This window comes from Gobio gobio (genome assembly GCF_949357685.1).
Source record: "Gobio gobio genome assembly, chromosome: 3".
Taxonomy (NCBI): domain Eukaryota; kingdom Metazoa; phylum Chordata; class Actinopteri; order Cypriniformes; family Gobionidae; genus Gobio; species Gobio gobio.
Genome location: NC_137099.1, coordinates 33,984,881 through 34,001,356, shown reverse-complemented (window position 1 = coordinate 34,001,356; position 16,476 = coordinate 33,984,881). Strand labels below are relative to the sequence as shown.

The 16,476-nt window shown below is 36.6% G+C and overlaps 3 protein-coding genes across 6 annotated transcripts in view; 2 read left to right on the top strand and 1 right to left on the bottom strand.

Annotated features, from left to right (window-relative positions):
* The window catches only part of raph1b (Ras association (RalGDS/AF-6) and pleckstrin homology domains 1b), a 62,317-nt gene extending 57,897 nt beyond the window's left edge, over positions 1 to 4,420 (bottom strand). For all 4 annotated transcript variants that reach the window (XM_079812905.1, XM_079812907.1, XM_079812906.1 and 1 more), the window contains exon 1: positions 4,216 to 4,420. The gene's annotated coding sequence lies outside the window, so the exon portion shown is untranslated. The remainder of the gene's footprint in view (positions 1 to 4,215) is intronic.
* A 5,043-nt stretch (positions 4,421 to 9,463) lies between these two features.
* Positions 9,464 to 13,903, top strand: LOC307123990 (T-cell-specific surface glycoprotein CD28). Its single transcript, XM_079812904.1, has 4 exons — positions 9,464 to 9,712; positions 12,339 to 12,677; positions 12,827 to 12,948; positions 13,586 to 13,903. Exons 1-4 carry the CDS (start codon positions 9,631 to 9,633, stop codon positions 13,694 to 13,696), a joined length of 654 nt encoding a protein of 217 aa, XP_079669030.1. The 5' UTR covers positions 9,464 to 9,630; the 3' UTR covers positions 13,697 to 13,903.
* Positions 13,904 to 15,784: 1,881 nt separating this feature from the next.
* The window catches only part of cckbra (cholecystokinin B receptor a), a gene marked incomplete at both ends in the record, with an annotated part of 66,042 nt that continues 65,350 nt past the window's right edge, over positions 15,785 to 16,476 (top strand). The window contains one exon of the mRNA XM_079813657.1: positions 15,785 to 15,944. Coding sequence (XP_079669783.1) covers positions 15,785 to 15,944 — 160 coding nt within the window. The remainder of the gene's footprint in view (positions 15,945 to 16,476) is intronic.

Here is a 16,476-nt window from a genome sequence, read left to right as displayed (position 1 = left end):
TTAAAATGAGATTAGTTAATGGTAGACTGCTGGTGCCATTGCACTAAAAACAGCACAAAAATGTCTAATTTTCTAAGCAAAATATAAATGCACTGCTTTCAGATGGCAACTGTATTTTCAAGAGGATACGAAAACATTCTAATGTGCAGTGGACAAATAAGCAACAATAAATCACAAACATAAATTTAGCAACAAATAAATAACTCCATGAGGGCTGACATTTTACACAGCAGTGACCGGGTAAGCTCCGACCCATCTCGTTCCTCTCATGGCCTTACAGCTGATTTCAGCACAGTTTAAGTCTTCTAAATAAATGACATCATGACAGATGAGCCAATGAAATTATGTATTTGATGCATTCTTCTTTCCCCTTGCCTGGCTCTTAACTTAATTAAGTCTTCTTTTAATTCAGTACATTTCTTCTAGTCTCCCCTCTCTTTCTCTAATGTAAGTTTACTGAATGAGACAATTCTGTTCTGAGGGAAAGGAAGAACACTCAAGTGATATATTTTCCAGCTGGATGAAGTAAAGCTGTCGTCATGGTGAGATCACTAATGTCATGAGAGGTCAAACATCATTGGGACATAGATGGAAGGGAAGAAGGAAAGTTCAGAATCTGGGAAATGAGCCACTTCATTTGTTCTTGCCAGACTAGCAAGTTTACTAATGAATTTCAAAATGGGTTGGACAAACACCTCATGACCAATTAGAAAGTGTTTTCAGATTTTCTGTTTTCTGTTTCTGTAAGACTTGAGAAGCTTATTTTATGGAACAAAATTTGTATTATTTAGTATTTCAGTACATATATCATATACAATAATACGCTTCTCCAAAGTCACAATGAAAACCAAGTGGAGTGAATCAGCTGAAACAAGACCGAATCTTCTCTAAAGGCCCAAGTATACTCACAGTAAAGGTTTTTCGTTTCTTTTTTGTTTTTCGGTAAACAGAAGTTGGAAATACCTCTGCAGCGGTATACTGTTAGCCAACATCCTGACGCCGCCCACATTGCTAGGAGTGGTATTTAGATGAATGTGTAAATATGTGCTCTTTTCTCTCATTAAATAAAAAAAATACACTCAAGAAAAATGACAGCGGTGAGAAAACAGCAGAAAGAATTTGATCATAGCAACATGGATATGTTTGCACATGATCTGTGATTCGGCACTCCAATCAAGACACCAACCTATTACATAATTGGCACGGACCAATTGTAGTTTAAAGGTGTTTACCAATCGCAGAAAACATTTCTGGAAAGTTAGCTTTAGCCAGCTGTTTTGAACTCCAGAAACAAGCTCAAAATTTCATTTTGTGAATTCTCACTATAGGCATGGGTATTTTTCAAACATATGTCACGAATGTTCCCATCTACAGTAAATGCACTTGTCAAGTCGGTTTTAAATGTATGCCGCAATCTACAACACACATTGTTTCAAAGAAGCTTTATTGAAATGCATAATGTTAATGTTTATAATACTTAAACTTAGAATACCATTGTTCATCTTCACACATGCTTTAACCTCAATTATTTGTTTAAACTATGTATTTAGGACTGATCCCAGGATTTCTATGTAATGATACACTGAATCTGTTAATGAGGATAAATTTAATGTGTAACTTAATCTGCTCTTCACATAAAAAAATATTTACTCTCCTGAAGCAATTCATTTTAAAATTTGTTAGTAAATGAGAGTATAAGGATGGTAAATTTAGTTTAAAAATAACAGTCAGACACACACAACTCAAAGATTTTTTTAAAAACACACTCTGCCCAATGTCCAAAGAACAAATTAGATTAATTTACATTGTATTTATTTGCATAAATATGCAAAAGAAAATAATAATATGTTTTTATTTATTAAAATCTGTTTATCTGTTCATCAGTTCTGTTTGAGAGTTAAAGTTGGGCAAATTACTTATGGGAAATCAGATGCAACTGAGTGTGAAGAGTGTTGCTCTGGTAAGCCTGAAAGCCAAGAGTCAAGCACACCTGATGACTGGTGCCAAGCATTTATACCAGCAGGGCATTCGCTGGCCTCCAGGTGCTCCATTGCGGTTCCTTGTAGTTGCTTAAGGACCTATCTGGTTTCACTTTCCCTGGTGACTGTTTCATGAAGGGTTACAGTTCTCTTTGAAGGTTTGCCCCCTTTTCTGAGGGGGAGCTTTGGTAAAATAACACCAAATAACATCTGAGTCTTTTGTGTGGCCCCAGCTCTTCGGCCAACTCAAAGTCTCCATTTTCTAAATTTTACAATCAAATCTAAATCACTCAAAACATGCAAAAGTTCAACAAAATAAATTGAATATTTAAAGAAGAAGAAGAAGAAAAAAAAAGTAAGAAATGTAGCTGCCAGAAGCTGGAAATTACATAAATTACTATATAAATTTATGATCCATGCATAGCTGGATCATCTTCCCCGAATTTGACATTAACTGTAAAAGCATGTTTAGTTACATAGATCACAACACTTATACAACTTAGATCTTTGCCTTGCTGAGATGCATTAGCAACAGCTGTTTTTTTCATCCAAACTGCTTTGTCCACACTCATGCCCAGAGGACCATGCATTCCCTTCTCTACATGGAAGTGAACAAGGAACTGAGGAAAATGGGAAAAACATGGACTAAGTACTCATTTTCTTGAGGTCAACAATTCAAAGACTACCTCCCACCTTTTGCCTATGAAGGATGTTGATTGTTGACTACATCTTCTGATAGAGCAAACTAAAGAGCACAGACTAAACAAAAAAAGTGGGAAAAGTGGAACTACTCATTGAAAAGACACTTTTTATGATTATACCTCAAACTACATGGACTTTTATTTAAAGCAGAAGCACACCCTCAATGAATGGTCGTATTTAAGTTATTTATGTCCTTTAGTTCTACATGCAAGCATAGTAAGTTTAGTGAAATGTGTCATTTGGGACACAACTATATGTTCTTTGAGGTTAAAAGCAAAGTAACTTAAAACTAAAAATGTTGTGTCTGTGATCAATAACATCTCAAAGGATGTCCCCAAAATTACAGGTATTCCTGTCATTTCCCTATTTTCATGATGAGCCAGGTGAGTAAGGACAATCCCTTTTTAACATTTTCTGAATGACAGTAACAAGATTATTCTTCTGAGGATAAACATCCATTATCTTAACTCCAATTTTAACAGGAACATGGATATAACAGTCCCAATTAAATGTCAATTTATGGATATGGATTAAGAATTACATTAAGAACGATGTTGAAAAATGACGTGTGACAAAAACATTTATGACCTGAGTGACTGTAGCTAGACAATGAACACTGACTGGACACGATGGCCTAGAGCGCACGCGACACACAAATAAAAGACGGTTAAACATGCAGGAAATATTTCCATAGACTGCACTTTCCCCCACTAACCTCAATAAACTGCGTTCATTCATTTATGAACCCTTTATATTTATCGAATGGATATGGTTTAATATCATGAACTACATGCTAGCCTTCGGGCTCGACTGGGCGGAGACCAGCAAGCTGACAACATGGTTTCAATTTATATTCATTTTAAAAGCACAGAGATGGAAGCATAATTACAATGCGTGGAAAAAAACAACAACTCCCTTTACCAACGTGGGGTGAAGGGGGCATGAAATTTATGGGCGTATGTTTTGAACACACCCAGGATCAAGCCAACATACAGTAGGCTACAGCGTTTCATGAGAACACGTGACGGACTTTTTATTCTCCGGTGTTGTTGGTGAATAAATGCAACATGATGAAATTACCAAAATGACACAGATCAGACCATCCATTGGTCACAGTACATATACTCGACCACACACCCAGGAGGCTTTATTTGGCTCAACTGGAGATGAAGCCAAATGCGCACAATCACACAAGCTTATACAGTTCTGCAAACTAACTGCAACCCGGTCAGCGAAATGCATTGACTGATGATGGAGAGCTTTTGTGCACGTGGGAACTGTCCCATTGTCAAATGACAAAGATAAATTCGACCCCTTTCTTTAACACGCTCCATGGCTTTTTGTCCAGGCAATTTTCTCATAAGGACATACAATACACCAGCAGACAGTATACTGAGCCCGTTTCTTTGGAGTGGGATCTTAGCGATTCCCAGCGCTTTCCTAAGCTAAACTCACTTTAACAGAACGCCGCACAAGTTGAAGCCTATATGCGTACGAGTCGCAGACATAAGATGAGATAATAGTGGCCACTTACCCAGCGAAGAAGACCTCTGCAATTCTTCTATGTAATAAAAACAGCCGACAGTTATTTATAAGAGTACTAAAGGTAAATATCCCACGTCCCTGGCGGTGAATGGCGCCGTATATATACACCAAAAGGGCAAATTATTACTTTGCCCAATTCAATCCTTCCAGTCTCCTATTGACACATTTCGGTTTCCTCTCCCATTCTCTCTCCCGGAGAACGGAGATTGCTGCGCGTTCCTCGCATCCCGTTTCCTGTCCTGCCCAGATTCAGCGCTCGACCAATCAGCCGACCATAAGGAGGTGCGTGGATCGCCCCTCTCTTCACAAGAGCACACCACAGGCCGCTACTGGTGCAAGAGCACAACGGGCGAGAGGCTGCTCACTGCAGAGCCAATGGGTGGAGCTTGACGTCCAATGATGGGTGGAACTATACGGGCCAACCACACCCTAATCCTACCATAAACCATATCGTTAAACATAACTCCACCCATTAGGTCTCCAGAGGTGGAACTGGACTAGAAAAGGTCCACCCATTAGGTCTAGAGAGGAGGAGCTAGACGTCATTTGGCTTCTGCACAGTGAGCACCATTTGCTACGGCAGCACATGTGCATGTATGGAACTGGACTACTGCACTAGAATGATAAGATCCATCTGTTCCATGTGATAGTCATCCAGGAGTAGTTCTGTCTTCTGAAGTTCCGTTTTGCATAATTTTAACGCAGTCCTGATTTCAACGACTCTGATCGAAATTGTTAAATTGTTGTTAGTTTCAATTGTAGATTAAATATTCGATTTTCTTCTTAGTCACATGTGATAGTTAGATAGGTTAAATAAATCATTAACTGAAAAATGTAAAATGCTTTAACAAACTTGCCATTTATTATGTTTTGTAGAACGAAGTAACAAATTAACGAGCAGAAAGTGTAGTAACGTTTCCCCCCAGCGGACAAAACCATAAATGTTAGTCAGCCTGTTGTAGGCTATTCTGTTCTTAAAAAAATAAAAAATAAAACAAAATAAACAATTGCATACCTGCAAGTTTTCCCACTTTAAGTAAAGTAAACGCAAATATTAACAAAATAATAAGAATTATTAATAAGAATACGTTATTATAACAATGTAAAAATAATAATAACAATTATATTAAAACTATAATAAATTAAATAATAACTCACTGATTCTTCAGATAAGGGACTAAACATGTCCAAGACCTCTTTATGCTAAAAAAGAAATCATCAAAATAAAAATACTTAAAATGTTACATCTAAAGGAAATCTGTATACATACAGGTCACAATGTGAAAGTGGCAAACAAAGTGTTTAAAAATAAAAAAATAAAAAAATAAAAAAAATAATCGAAAGGTAGAGAGCTGTAAGATATCAAACAATACAAAAAGTAAATCATGGATATATTTTTCGTAAAAAATACCTATCAATTTTTGTGTCCTGACTTTGCGTCAGTTTCGTCAGGATTTTCTTTTATAATTCTGAATAAATCAGGCAATGTCAGCAGCAGCATCTTTAATTCTGAGGCACCCTTTCTTCTCATTGTGGATCTGGTATGACACATAGGCTAGTCCTGGAAGTTTTATATAATAATTTTTTTTTTTTTTAAGTCTCTGCAGTCACAGCTTTAACATGTCAACTCCGTCATCCCAGTTTCTGTAAATAGTCATGGCGGGATAAATCTTGCCATTTTTTATATATTTATTAAAGCAGCTACAGGAAAAAAACAAAACAAAATTGCTCCAATGTGGTTGAGGTGGTCAACACATGGTTAAGGTGGAAAATTTTTTAATTTAGTCAACTCTATCAGCTGTCAACTCCGTCAGGTTGACTTGTAAACTTCTGGAGTTGACAAGTGCTCACAAATACTCTTTATATAGTAATATGATAAATTTTTTGCATATGGGGTATTATTCTAATGTTGTTTCATGGTTTTATCGACATATATATTTGGCCCGATTTACATGCCTTACATATACATATATACTGGACATAACATATTTACATGCTGTCACCATGAAATCAAAATAGATGATTATGATGATTATTTTTTCATGGAATGTTGCAATTCTTATTATAAATAATTTGTGCACATCTTTTTTTGATATGACATCACAGAAATAGCAAACCCTGATGTAATGGACTTCATAAAGGAACATGCCAGTTGTCCGCTGCTTAAATCAGGTCAGACACAAATAACAATTACGTAATTGATGCGTTTTCAAGACAGGCTCAGATCCTTTGGATTCACATTAGGAACATGTGATGCTTGCGTACATGCCATCACCGTTTTTGTGCGTGGATGATGATGGTATAGTTTCAAAACAATTTCAAACCTATTTCATGGTTTGCGTTCTCAGGCCACCATGTGCTGTTGCCGTGCGGTTGGGGTGCGGAACGCATTGGGGGTTTTCTGTTTTAGGTGAGGATGGTGTTGTTTAAGTGGCGCCAAATGAAATAACTAATCAGTTTTGACAGCAGAAATTAATTTATCAATCAAAAACTTACTTTAGCTTTTCTTCTAAAACAAAAATGAATTTCCTATTATCACTGTAAAACTGCTTTGAAGCAATCTGTGTTGTAAAAAGCGCTAAATGAAGGTGACTTGACTGTTTCTTTAACCTCCTTCAGAGTCGGCTCAGAAATGTTGAATTGAGTCAGCAGTTCTAGAGGTGTCACCAGTGCCTCACATGGGCCGAGGTCTTGATCTCTCAAAGTGTCACTGTAGGTGAGACTGAGATGATGATTGAATTCCTCCAAGGAGCAAGTGAGGTGGCTGCTCCGCTTTTGTCTGAGTAACCTTTTGGTGAAGCCAAAGGATTGGCAATAAAAGCACTACACTTTTGGGCCCTCTCCTTGCACTTCCTTTGATGTCGTTTATCCCACCTAAGTATGATGAGCCTCTTCATTAAAATATCTGTGAGGTCTGAGAGGGCAGTTTTCTCAACCTCCTTAGCCAACTTATATTGACGCTTAAGATATTTTAGTTCTTGTCTCAGCTGGCTGATCTTGAGTTCTTGTCTCAGCTGGCTGATCTTGAGTTCTTGCCGGTTTGGTCTTGCTGGATTACTTGTACCACGCTCTTCATTGACCTGAGTCAGTGAATGTTCCTGCATTTGCTTCATGTGTCCCCTTCTCAAGCAAACCATCTTTGTCTCATGGATCTTCAGACCTCTGAGGTTTTTACACTCCTTGCCACAGACTGCACTCGTGGTCGATTTTCCCATTTACCAATGGGTCCGTCCAAATGAGATGTTCATCCTCAACCCCCTCTTGTACATCCCTGGGGTCATTCTCCTGAAGGGTTCTTCGTAGCTTGTTTGGGTGCTCCATCACAGTAACCTCAGTTGGACCTTTGTCAACGGTGTCAGTTTTGTCAACTCCATCAGTATATCAGTATTTAACACCGTCAGAGGAAGGTTTCTGTTAATTTTGAAAGAAACGTTTTATTCTTTTATCAATTGATTGTGTTAAAATATTAAAACATAAACTGAACTGTCTGATATTTGGGTAGGGTAGAGAAAGGAGGGTAGAGAATTAAAGAATTTAGGAACTGGATTGTTCCCAAACAGTAAACAGGCAAGGGTCGGAAACAGGCAGAAGACATCAATAAGGGCAAGACAATATTTGTAGTCGGACACAGGCAAAGGGTCAGGGCAGGCAGCAAACAGTCAGGAACATAGAACGTGGGCAAAAGAGAGCTAGGTCAACAAGGCAGGAGGCAGAGATTCTAATAAACAGTCCACGGGTCACAAAACAGGAATGACAAGAAAAAATTTACGCTCAGAAATGTCCGGCAATGCAAAACAAGACTTTGCACAGAGTGAAGAAAACACTGGGCTAAAATAGGCCAGGGAATGGGGAACGCGTGTGGCAATCAGTCCAGGTGGGGTTATGGGAAATTCCAGAGAATGCCTCGCTAAAACTCAAGTGAGGGAGCCCTCTCCTGGAGAGAGGGAGAATTCTCAGGAGCACCGTTCCTGACAATTACATAATTGAAGACTTTGCACTTTGTTGTTGGATGAATCAAATTCAAATATCATGCTTTTTAATGCATCTGACGGAGTTGACACAAATTAAAACATTTTCAGAAAAACCTGTTCCCTTACACCGTTCATTAGCCGAGACCTTCGTCTACATATATCTCTATCCCAACTCTTTTAGAGTGTTACAGCCATCAAAATCAAAATTCGTTAATATTTACAAAATACAATTAAGTTGGTCAGTACAAAACATTTGAAATCTTTTCTTTGTGCGTTTGTCAGCCAAATCAAGTATAAACAGAATGAACAAATCACAGATTCTTGATTTTACTGCACAAAGTGCACACATCTAATGGGCAAAAAAGCTAAATGGAACTTTTCTGGAAATGGAGTTGTACGTTTATTCATTTTTTTCGATTTAAAAAAAGTTTATTTATATAAAAATAATTTGGCAAAGCAACCTTAAAAATGAAAACGTAATATTTTAAGGTCTGTAAAACTGAGACCTATATGTCAGATGGAATATAACACATGAATGGAAAATCATTCTGATGTTCCAATACTTTCTGTTTGCAAGCATTATTATGCTCTGTAAAACATGTTGTCACGTTTTGTGGTTCACAAGGGAAGTAGATTTAAGGGGGTGCTAGTGCATGTAGGGGTCTGAAACCAGTTCTAGGTTTAGATCTAAATATAAAGCTAACCACAAAACCTCATTATTTGCATCTTTTCTCAACTTGGTGAATCTTTCTTTCCATAAAGGAAAGAGCACAACGAACACAGATCATCGTTGATCAGCATTGTGGGTTGGTTTCAGTGTTCTGTGCTGCTGGTTGCCATAGAGATCACAAAGTGCACTGCCTCTGACGTGCACCCAGTTTTAGATTAAAAACAGGAAACATGAAGACGTACTAAATCAGCTTAAAGGCATTTTCCCCGTGTATTTGAATGCATCACCCTGAGTCAGACAGCCAGAAAATGCTTTAATGCACTTTTAAAAAACGCATGCAGGCCTTTTCTGATCAAGGGTGTGTAAGTTTATGTCATTTTACCATTGAAGAGGCTCTCTCTTTCACTTTCTGCATCTGTTAAAACCCACTTTAACCTTAAAAACCCACCCCCCAACAACTACTGAAACAGACAGTTTACTAGAAAACACCTACAGGGGTCTCCTTTACTACCTCCCCTCAATGAGGAAACACCAGCTACTGTATGATGCCACAAGATTATCAAATGCATATGAAACCTTAACATGCAAATAACATCAACCACAAAGGGTGCAAGGAGAAAATGGAAGCTTCCTGTTTAGCTTGCTATCCGTTCTTCTGTTACACTAAAGGTTGAATTTGCCATACAAGCACGCCATAGTGCAATAGTCCCAAAACGAAAGACAGTAGATCTGCAGTTTTTAAAAGCACTTCTATTGTGTGGAGATGGATATTTTCAGGACATCTGTGACCCTCTTAATCTGTCTCTTCCATAGCAGCCTATCTGAAACACAGAGCATGTGCAAAGGTAAGATCTTGATTCTTGTGATAACTTTAAACATGCAATATGTGGTAGACACCTTTACAAGTTATATGACATTGTTTTCTTTCTTTTTTTGTGATCAACTTTTTATTCAGTTTTAACACAGGATGTACAATTTGCTTTTGTTATATGCCGAAAAGTATACATGTGTAATACAAAAACAAAAAACAAACAAAGACAGATTACAACTTGCCAAAGCCTTGAAGAAAACTACATAGATAAATAAATAAAACAAATTTCAGTGGTACAGTTGTAAAGACCCATTTAGGTGATGTGCTGTGTGCTTGTGTCCCAAGCATCTAAAGTGGAACTTCGTGCTTTATGAATAACTGCAAATGATCTTTCAATGAGAATAATATCTCTGAAATAGTTAAACCAATCTTTTATGACATTGTTTTCTTAAGTATCTTGTAAGTCTTGACTTTTGTTTGTGTAGCCTAATGTATTAAGGCTGATTCAGTTGTATTAAATCAGTTGTACTTGAATAACAGCAGTTACTGTAAGATTAGCTGTTATCACATGAAGTACTTTTTTCATGAAAACCCTTATTTAGAATGGGACGGAATGTGGCCAGGACCAATGAGACCAGTGCCCTGGGGTTTCTAACTGTCAGCAGCTTCGAACCGAAAGGCCTGCAATGGTCTGACACCCCCAAAACAAGGCACTGCATATGTAAAAGAAAAACAGACAGAATTTGAATTTGAGTGGGAATCAAGAGACCTTCAGTTTGTCTGTTTTATCAGCCATTTGACAAATCACATTTGTGAAATATGAGGTTGGAATTATGACAAAATAAAATATTAAAACTAAAGACTTCATTTTGATATGAAGTCTCAGTTAAAAGAAAAAGTATAAATTCTGGAATGTAAAGTCACATTTACAAAATACCATAAAATCTTTTATTTACACCCAGGCAAAAATGTGTGTGGGGTGACAGGGATACCCTTATGGTAGTCAAATATAAATAAATATTTTGTGTGGATGATGAAAATACACAGTTTAACAATTAATAATGTTCTACTCTACCTTCTACTTTGTCGCCATACAATCTGCAGCTTAAATGCACTTAGTCATGAAGATTTTCAACAACACAGTACAACAACAATATATACAGAAGATAACTGCTTTAAATTAAGTATTATTCAATAAATTAAAAATGTTTGACTATTTGAAAATAAAGTTAGTGATGTATGTGTCAATTTAATTTTCAGTTTTTAATTTTATTTTTTTCCCCCTTATATGTCAGCCACACTGAAATTTGAGCAACAAATTTGTGCCAGTGTATGAGTTGCTCAATCTCCTAAATATCAAAATACAATCTAACTGATTGAGTGAGGCTTGAACAAATGAAATATTGTGCAGTCAGACTCTGCAATTTACCACAAACATTTAATTTGTGAGACTATAAAGTACAATGGAGTAGCTAGAATCCATTTCACAAAAAAAGGTACAATATACGTATTGTGTTCATGTATCGCAAAACACTGCTGCTGCTATTGAGGTGGGATATGGGTATAGATAGGCACAGGTTTGGTGGTATGGGTAGGCTCTTCCCTGTAGCTCAAACAGTAGAACATGGCGCTAGCAACGCCAAGGTCATGGGTTCGATTCCCAGGGAAAGCAAGAAATGTAAAATGTGTACCTTGAATGCAATGCAATGTAAGTCGCTTTGGATAAAAGCGTCTGCCAAATGCTTAAATGTTAAAGTTTAAGGAGGGGTTACAGGGCAAGTAAAGGGTCAACAGTGTAATTATAGATGTAAATTAATTACAACTGCAATTACATGCAGGTATTTAAAAAATAAAACAAATACAATGTAAAAATATGGATGTATTCAGTAAGTGCATTGTATCAAATTATGGATTTAAATGTTAGTACATAAGACACTTAATATAAAGGGACCTTGCAGCAAATATTCTATACGCAACAAGTTGACATTTGGCATTGCCACTGACATTCTGACAGAAGAAAATGTAATACTGAGAGAGTTAATCATTCTGCATGAGGATGATTCAATCTTTCCTTTTTATGTTTCCAAAGAGAGGTTCAAAACAGTTTGTTCACACTGAAACGGTGTCTCTATGACAACATTTATCCACTCTTACAGGCAAAAGTTGTGATGATAGATTTGTGAAGTTAAGGAACCAGTCAAAATAGTTCATTTTTTTTATTCTGTCATATATTATGAAAGTGCCTGTGCACATTGATCATACTTAAAGTTATTCAGACCACCAGGAACTGAAAAGACAAAAATATAATAAACTGTTCTTAAATCCATAGTTTAAAAACTAAATCTCAAAAAAGTGTGTATATCTTATTGGAATGGCAATGTTACTGTATGTAAGATATAGGATACATAGAGCCTATGAGCGATCTTGAGAACAGAAGCCATATTCTGCAGCATTGTGGTGATTTGTCGATTCCATAACCACTTCTGCAAAATCAGACATCCTCTTCAAGTAAATAAATAATGTAATATTAGCATAATAAATGAACATGGTACCAACCCAATCAGAGATTTCAGGTTTTGAAAAATGAAAGCTTGAGCAGTTAAGCAGTTGTGAGATGTCAATGATGGAGCTATGTGATTTTTGTCTCCTCTACACTGCAGGCACCCTCCCACCAGTTAAGCATGCGGCAGTGAACAGCAATGTTACTGTGCCCTGCCCTGTACTCAGTGCAACGGAAATGGAATTCAAATTATTTAAAGGCTCAGACCAGGTCACCTCCATTTATATCAAGATAAATGATACATCCAACAACATAAACAAAAACAAACCAGCTTTCTCTGCCATTCTCGATGTTAATTATATGGATAACAGTACCAGTTTCATCCTGCTCGGTGTGACCACAAATTTTACAGACCTGTACACCTGTGAGGCCGAGATAAACTATCCTCCTCCATTTAAGAAAGTGCCTCACACACCGCAAACTATTGTGTTGGTTGAAGGTATGTTTACTGTTTGTTAATGTACAATAGACTAGAAAGATGAGCATTAGAGAAAACAATTGCCATTATGACTGCAAATTTGTTTGTAATACAAAGTCTTCACGTACAGTTTAAAGTTACAGTGTGTGTGTGTGTGTGTTTGTCAACAGAGAAACAAGAAACAAAAAGGCATGATCTCTGTCAACATGGCAGTCACCTGGTTTTGTGGGTCGTGTTTGGAACCATGGCCATATATGGGCTGGTAATGACTTGCATCGTTATCATTTTGCAGGTAAATACTCATAATTTACATTTACAAAAATGCTCATTAAAGATGGTATATTTCAATACATGAAATTAATGTATTACAGAGCATTAGTTATCAATTTGGTTGACATGTCTCAAGAAAAAAATATCTCATGTAATCATTATTGTATATTATATTGGTAACACTTTACAATAAGGTTGCATTAGTTAACATTAGTTAATGCATTAGTTAACATGAACTAACCATGAACAACACCTCTGTTCAGCAAATCTTTGTTAACGTTAGTTAATAAAATACAGCTGTTCATGGTTTGTTCATGTTAGTTCACAGTGCATTTACTAATGTTAGCAAGATTTTAATAATGCATTAGTAAATGTTGAAATTAATATTAACAAAGATAAATAAATACTTTAAAAGTGCAGTTCATTATTAGTTCATGTTAACTAACGTAGTTAACTAATGAACCTTATTGCAAAGTGTTACCATTATATTATATTATTTTTTAAATAATGTCATACAGTTATTATAATGGTTATAGATAATGAAAATATTTTTATAGCATAATGTTATTTATTCATTTATGTACTGATTTAAACTTTGGCTACAGTTCTTTGAAAATGAATTGTATTTTTGATTCATTTTTTCCATGGCTGCAAATCAGGTCAAGTGCTGTCAAATGGATACTTCCTTCAAGGACAGAGAATGCAGACGGAAATGGCAGGGGGTTCAACATCCAACCTGGCAGGGTTTTTACACAGACACTGTAGTATGATACTATCTGAGGGCACACAGCATTGGTGACATCCTGAGAAAAATCCAACTATATTTAGAATTTTTTCTTTTATACTCTCATTTAACCCACTCTTAAATGTAGCCAATTATTAGCCCTGCTGGCATATGTGTGTGTGTGTGTGTGTGTGTGTGTGTGTGTGTGTGTGTGTGTTTTAACATTTATTTCAAAATAAACAATACAATACTCTTTCCTTTTCTTCTTGTATGCACACGCACGCACACACACACACACACACACACACACACACACACACACACACACACACACACACACACACACACACACACACACACACACACACACACACACGCACGCACGCACGCACGCACGCACGCACGCACGCACGCACGCACACACACACACACACACACACACACACACACACACACACACACACACACACACACACACACACACACACACACACACACACACACACACACACACACACACACACACACATTATGAGCTAAAGATTTTATTACATTTTGAGAAAATTATTACATTGTGAACATTTTATTCCAATAATAATTTAATACTTATTACACTATGTGTAGTTTATACATTATGTGCAGTTATGACATATGTATATATATATATATATATATATATATATATATATATATATAGGGCCTATATATATATATATATATATATATATATATATATATATATATATATATATATATATATATATATATATAGGGCCTATATATATATATATATATATATATATATATATATATATATATATATATATATATATATATATATATATATATATATATATATATATATATATATATATATATATATATAGAGAGAGAGAGAGAGAGAGAGAGAGAGAGAGAGAGAGAGAGAGAGTTGCTAGAGCACATGAGCATCAGAACTGGACCATGGATCAATGGAAGAAGGTTGCCTGGTCTGATGAATCACATTTCTTTTAGATCACGTCGATGATCAGGTGCGTGTGTGCTTACCTGAGGAAGAGATGGCAGCAGGATGCACTATGGAAAGAAGGCAGGCCGACGAAAGCAGTGTTAGGCTCTGGTTATGTTCTGCTGGAAAACCTTGGGTCCTGGCATTTATGTGGATGTCATTTTGACAGGCAGGCTACCTGATGGCAGTGTCCCCTTTCAGCAGGATAATGCACCGTGCTAAACTGCAAAAATTGTTCAGGAAGGGTTTGAGGAACATGGAAAAAAGTTAAAGGTGTTGCCTTGGCCTCCAAATCTCAATATGATTAAGGATCAATGTGCTGTGCTGGACTAACAAATCCGATCCATTGAGGCCCCACCCCGCAACTTGCAGGACTTAAAGGATCTGCTAATGCTAATTGGTGCCAGATACCACAGGACGCCTTCAGAGGTCTTGTCTCTGGATTTAAACTATTTACTGTAGGACTATATCATAAAACATTACTGAGATCCACTTCAACATTTTTCTGAAGTTGTGCAAAATGAAAGCAAGATATATAAAAAAGTGAATCTCATGAAAGCTCTGTGGTTAAGAGTCCTGAAGCTCTTACCGGTTTGCCAGAAGCAGCATTTGCAATTTTTCTCTCTGTTTGTCCTCTACCTTCTCATTCCTTTTGACAATCAACAAGCAATAACAAAAGACATCCACTGGAGGGCGAAATAGGACTTACATTCCATTAGCCAAGATCCGCTAGTCTGAAGCGCACTGTTAACTGTTGACTGATAGTGAGTCTGTTTCTCTTGTAATTCTCCCTCCCTTTCTATAATCACCCCACCCTCAGTGCTAACACTCTTAAAGAACAGTCTACCCACGCGGCTCGCTCATCAGAGCTACAGCGCGCTTTTCAGTGACTGCAGTTTAAGCGCACACGGCATTCTCTCACAGAGGCGCGCACAGATACAGGCAATGGATGCGCAGAATATTTCAGCGCATAGTAATATATAAGCTTTAAGAGCCTTTTGATAATTCCTGGCACAAGGTATGTCTCTTTTTTAAAATATACATTGAATGCAATATCGTGAATAAATATAGTTTTACAGTGATTTAGAAAGCTATAGGAGACCAGTTCTCGCAGACCGTTTTTTGACAATGGATTTACAGAGAATGAATGAAACTCAGATCCCTTTTTGGGAATGCTCAAGAACTCCTGACAATTCCAGCGTGAACAGCTCTGCGTTAACCGCTGAAGTTAACGCCACCTGTAGCAATGCGTCAATAATTCAGAGATTAAGACCCACACGACCAAAAGGTGAGTAGGCTACAAACTAATTCACGTCAACGTTTCCGTGTTATTTTATTGTCTTGTTTTTTTTCCCCTCTGTTGCATATGTTTATTTATTATTAATATAATTATTATCATTTACATTTCTGAGTTAAATTACTAGAAATGACCAGAAACCAAATAGCCAATTTATGTAAACAACATGAAACAGATGAAACGCTCAACCCTTCTGACGGTAAAAACGGTATTTTCCCCAAAACAAATTATTTATTATTTTTATAGCTTTAACAGCGTGCCTGAACATTAATAATGCAATATTCCAAAATCTACTACGCCCCAGCAACCACTAGGTATACGGCACATTGAAGAAAAAAAAAAAACTTTAGCAGCTTGTTTTTCAGTGTTTATTTATTTTTTAATGTTTCTTTTCTTTCAATAGTAGCAAAGTAGGCCTAGTATATTTCATCACTGTATTTAAAAAATTTCAATATTTTCATTTTTTATTATTTTAATTACCTCCAAGAATGTCAGAAGTAATGGTTGTAATTAAACGTCAAGG

Excerpts from the sequence above, each read along its gene's own strand:
- LOC307123990 (XM_079812904.1), top strand. The coding sequence starts at position 9,631 with ATGGATATTTTCAGGACATCTGTGACCCTCTTAATCTGTCTCTTCCAT. Across the intron at positions 12,678-12,826 it reads AACTATTGTGTTGGTTGAAG|AGAAACAAGAAACAAAAAGG; the intron begins GTATGTTTACTG and ends GTTTGTCAACAG. Across the intron at positions 12,949-13,585 it reads GCATCGTTATCATTTTGCAG|GTCAAGTGCTGTCAAATGGA; the intron begins GTAAATACTCAT and ends GCTGCAAATCAG.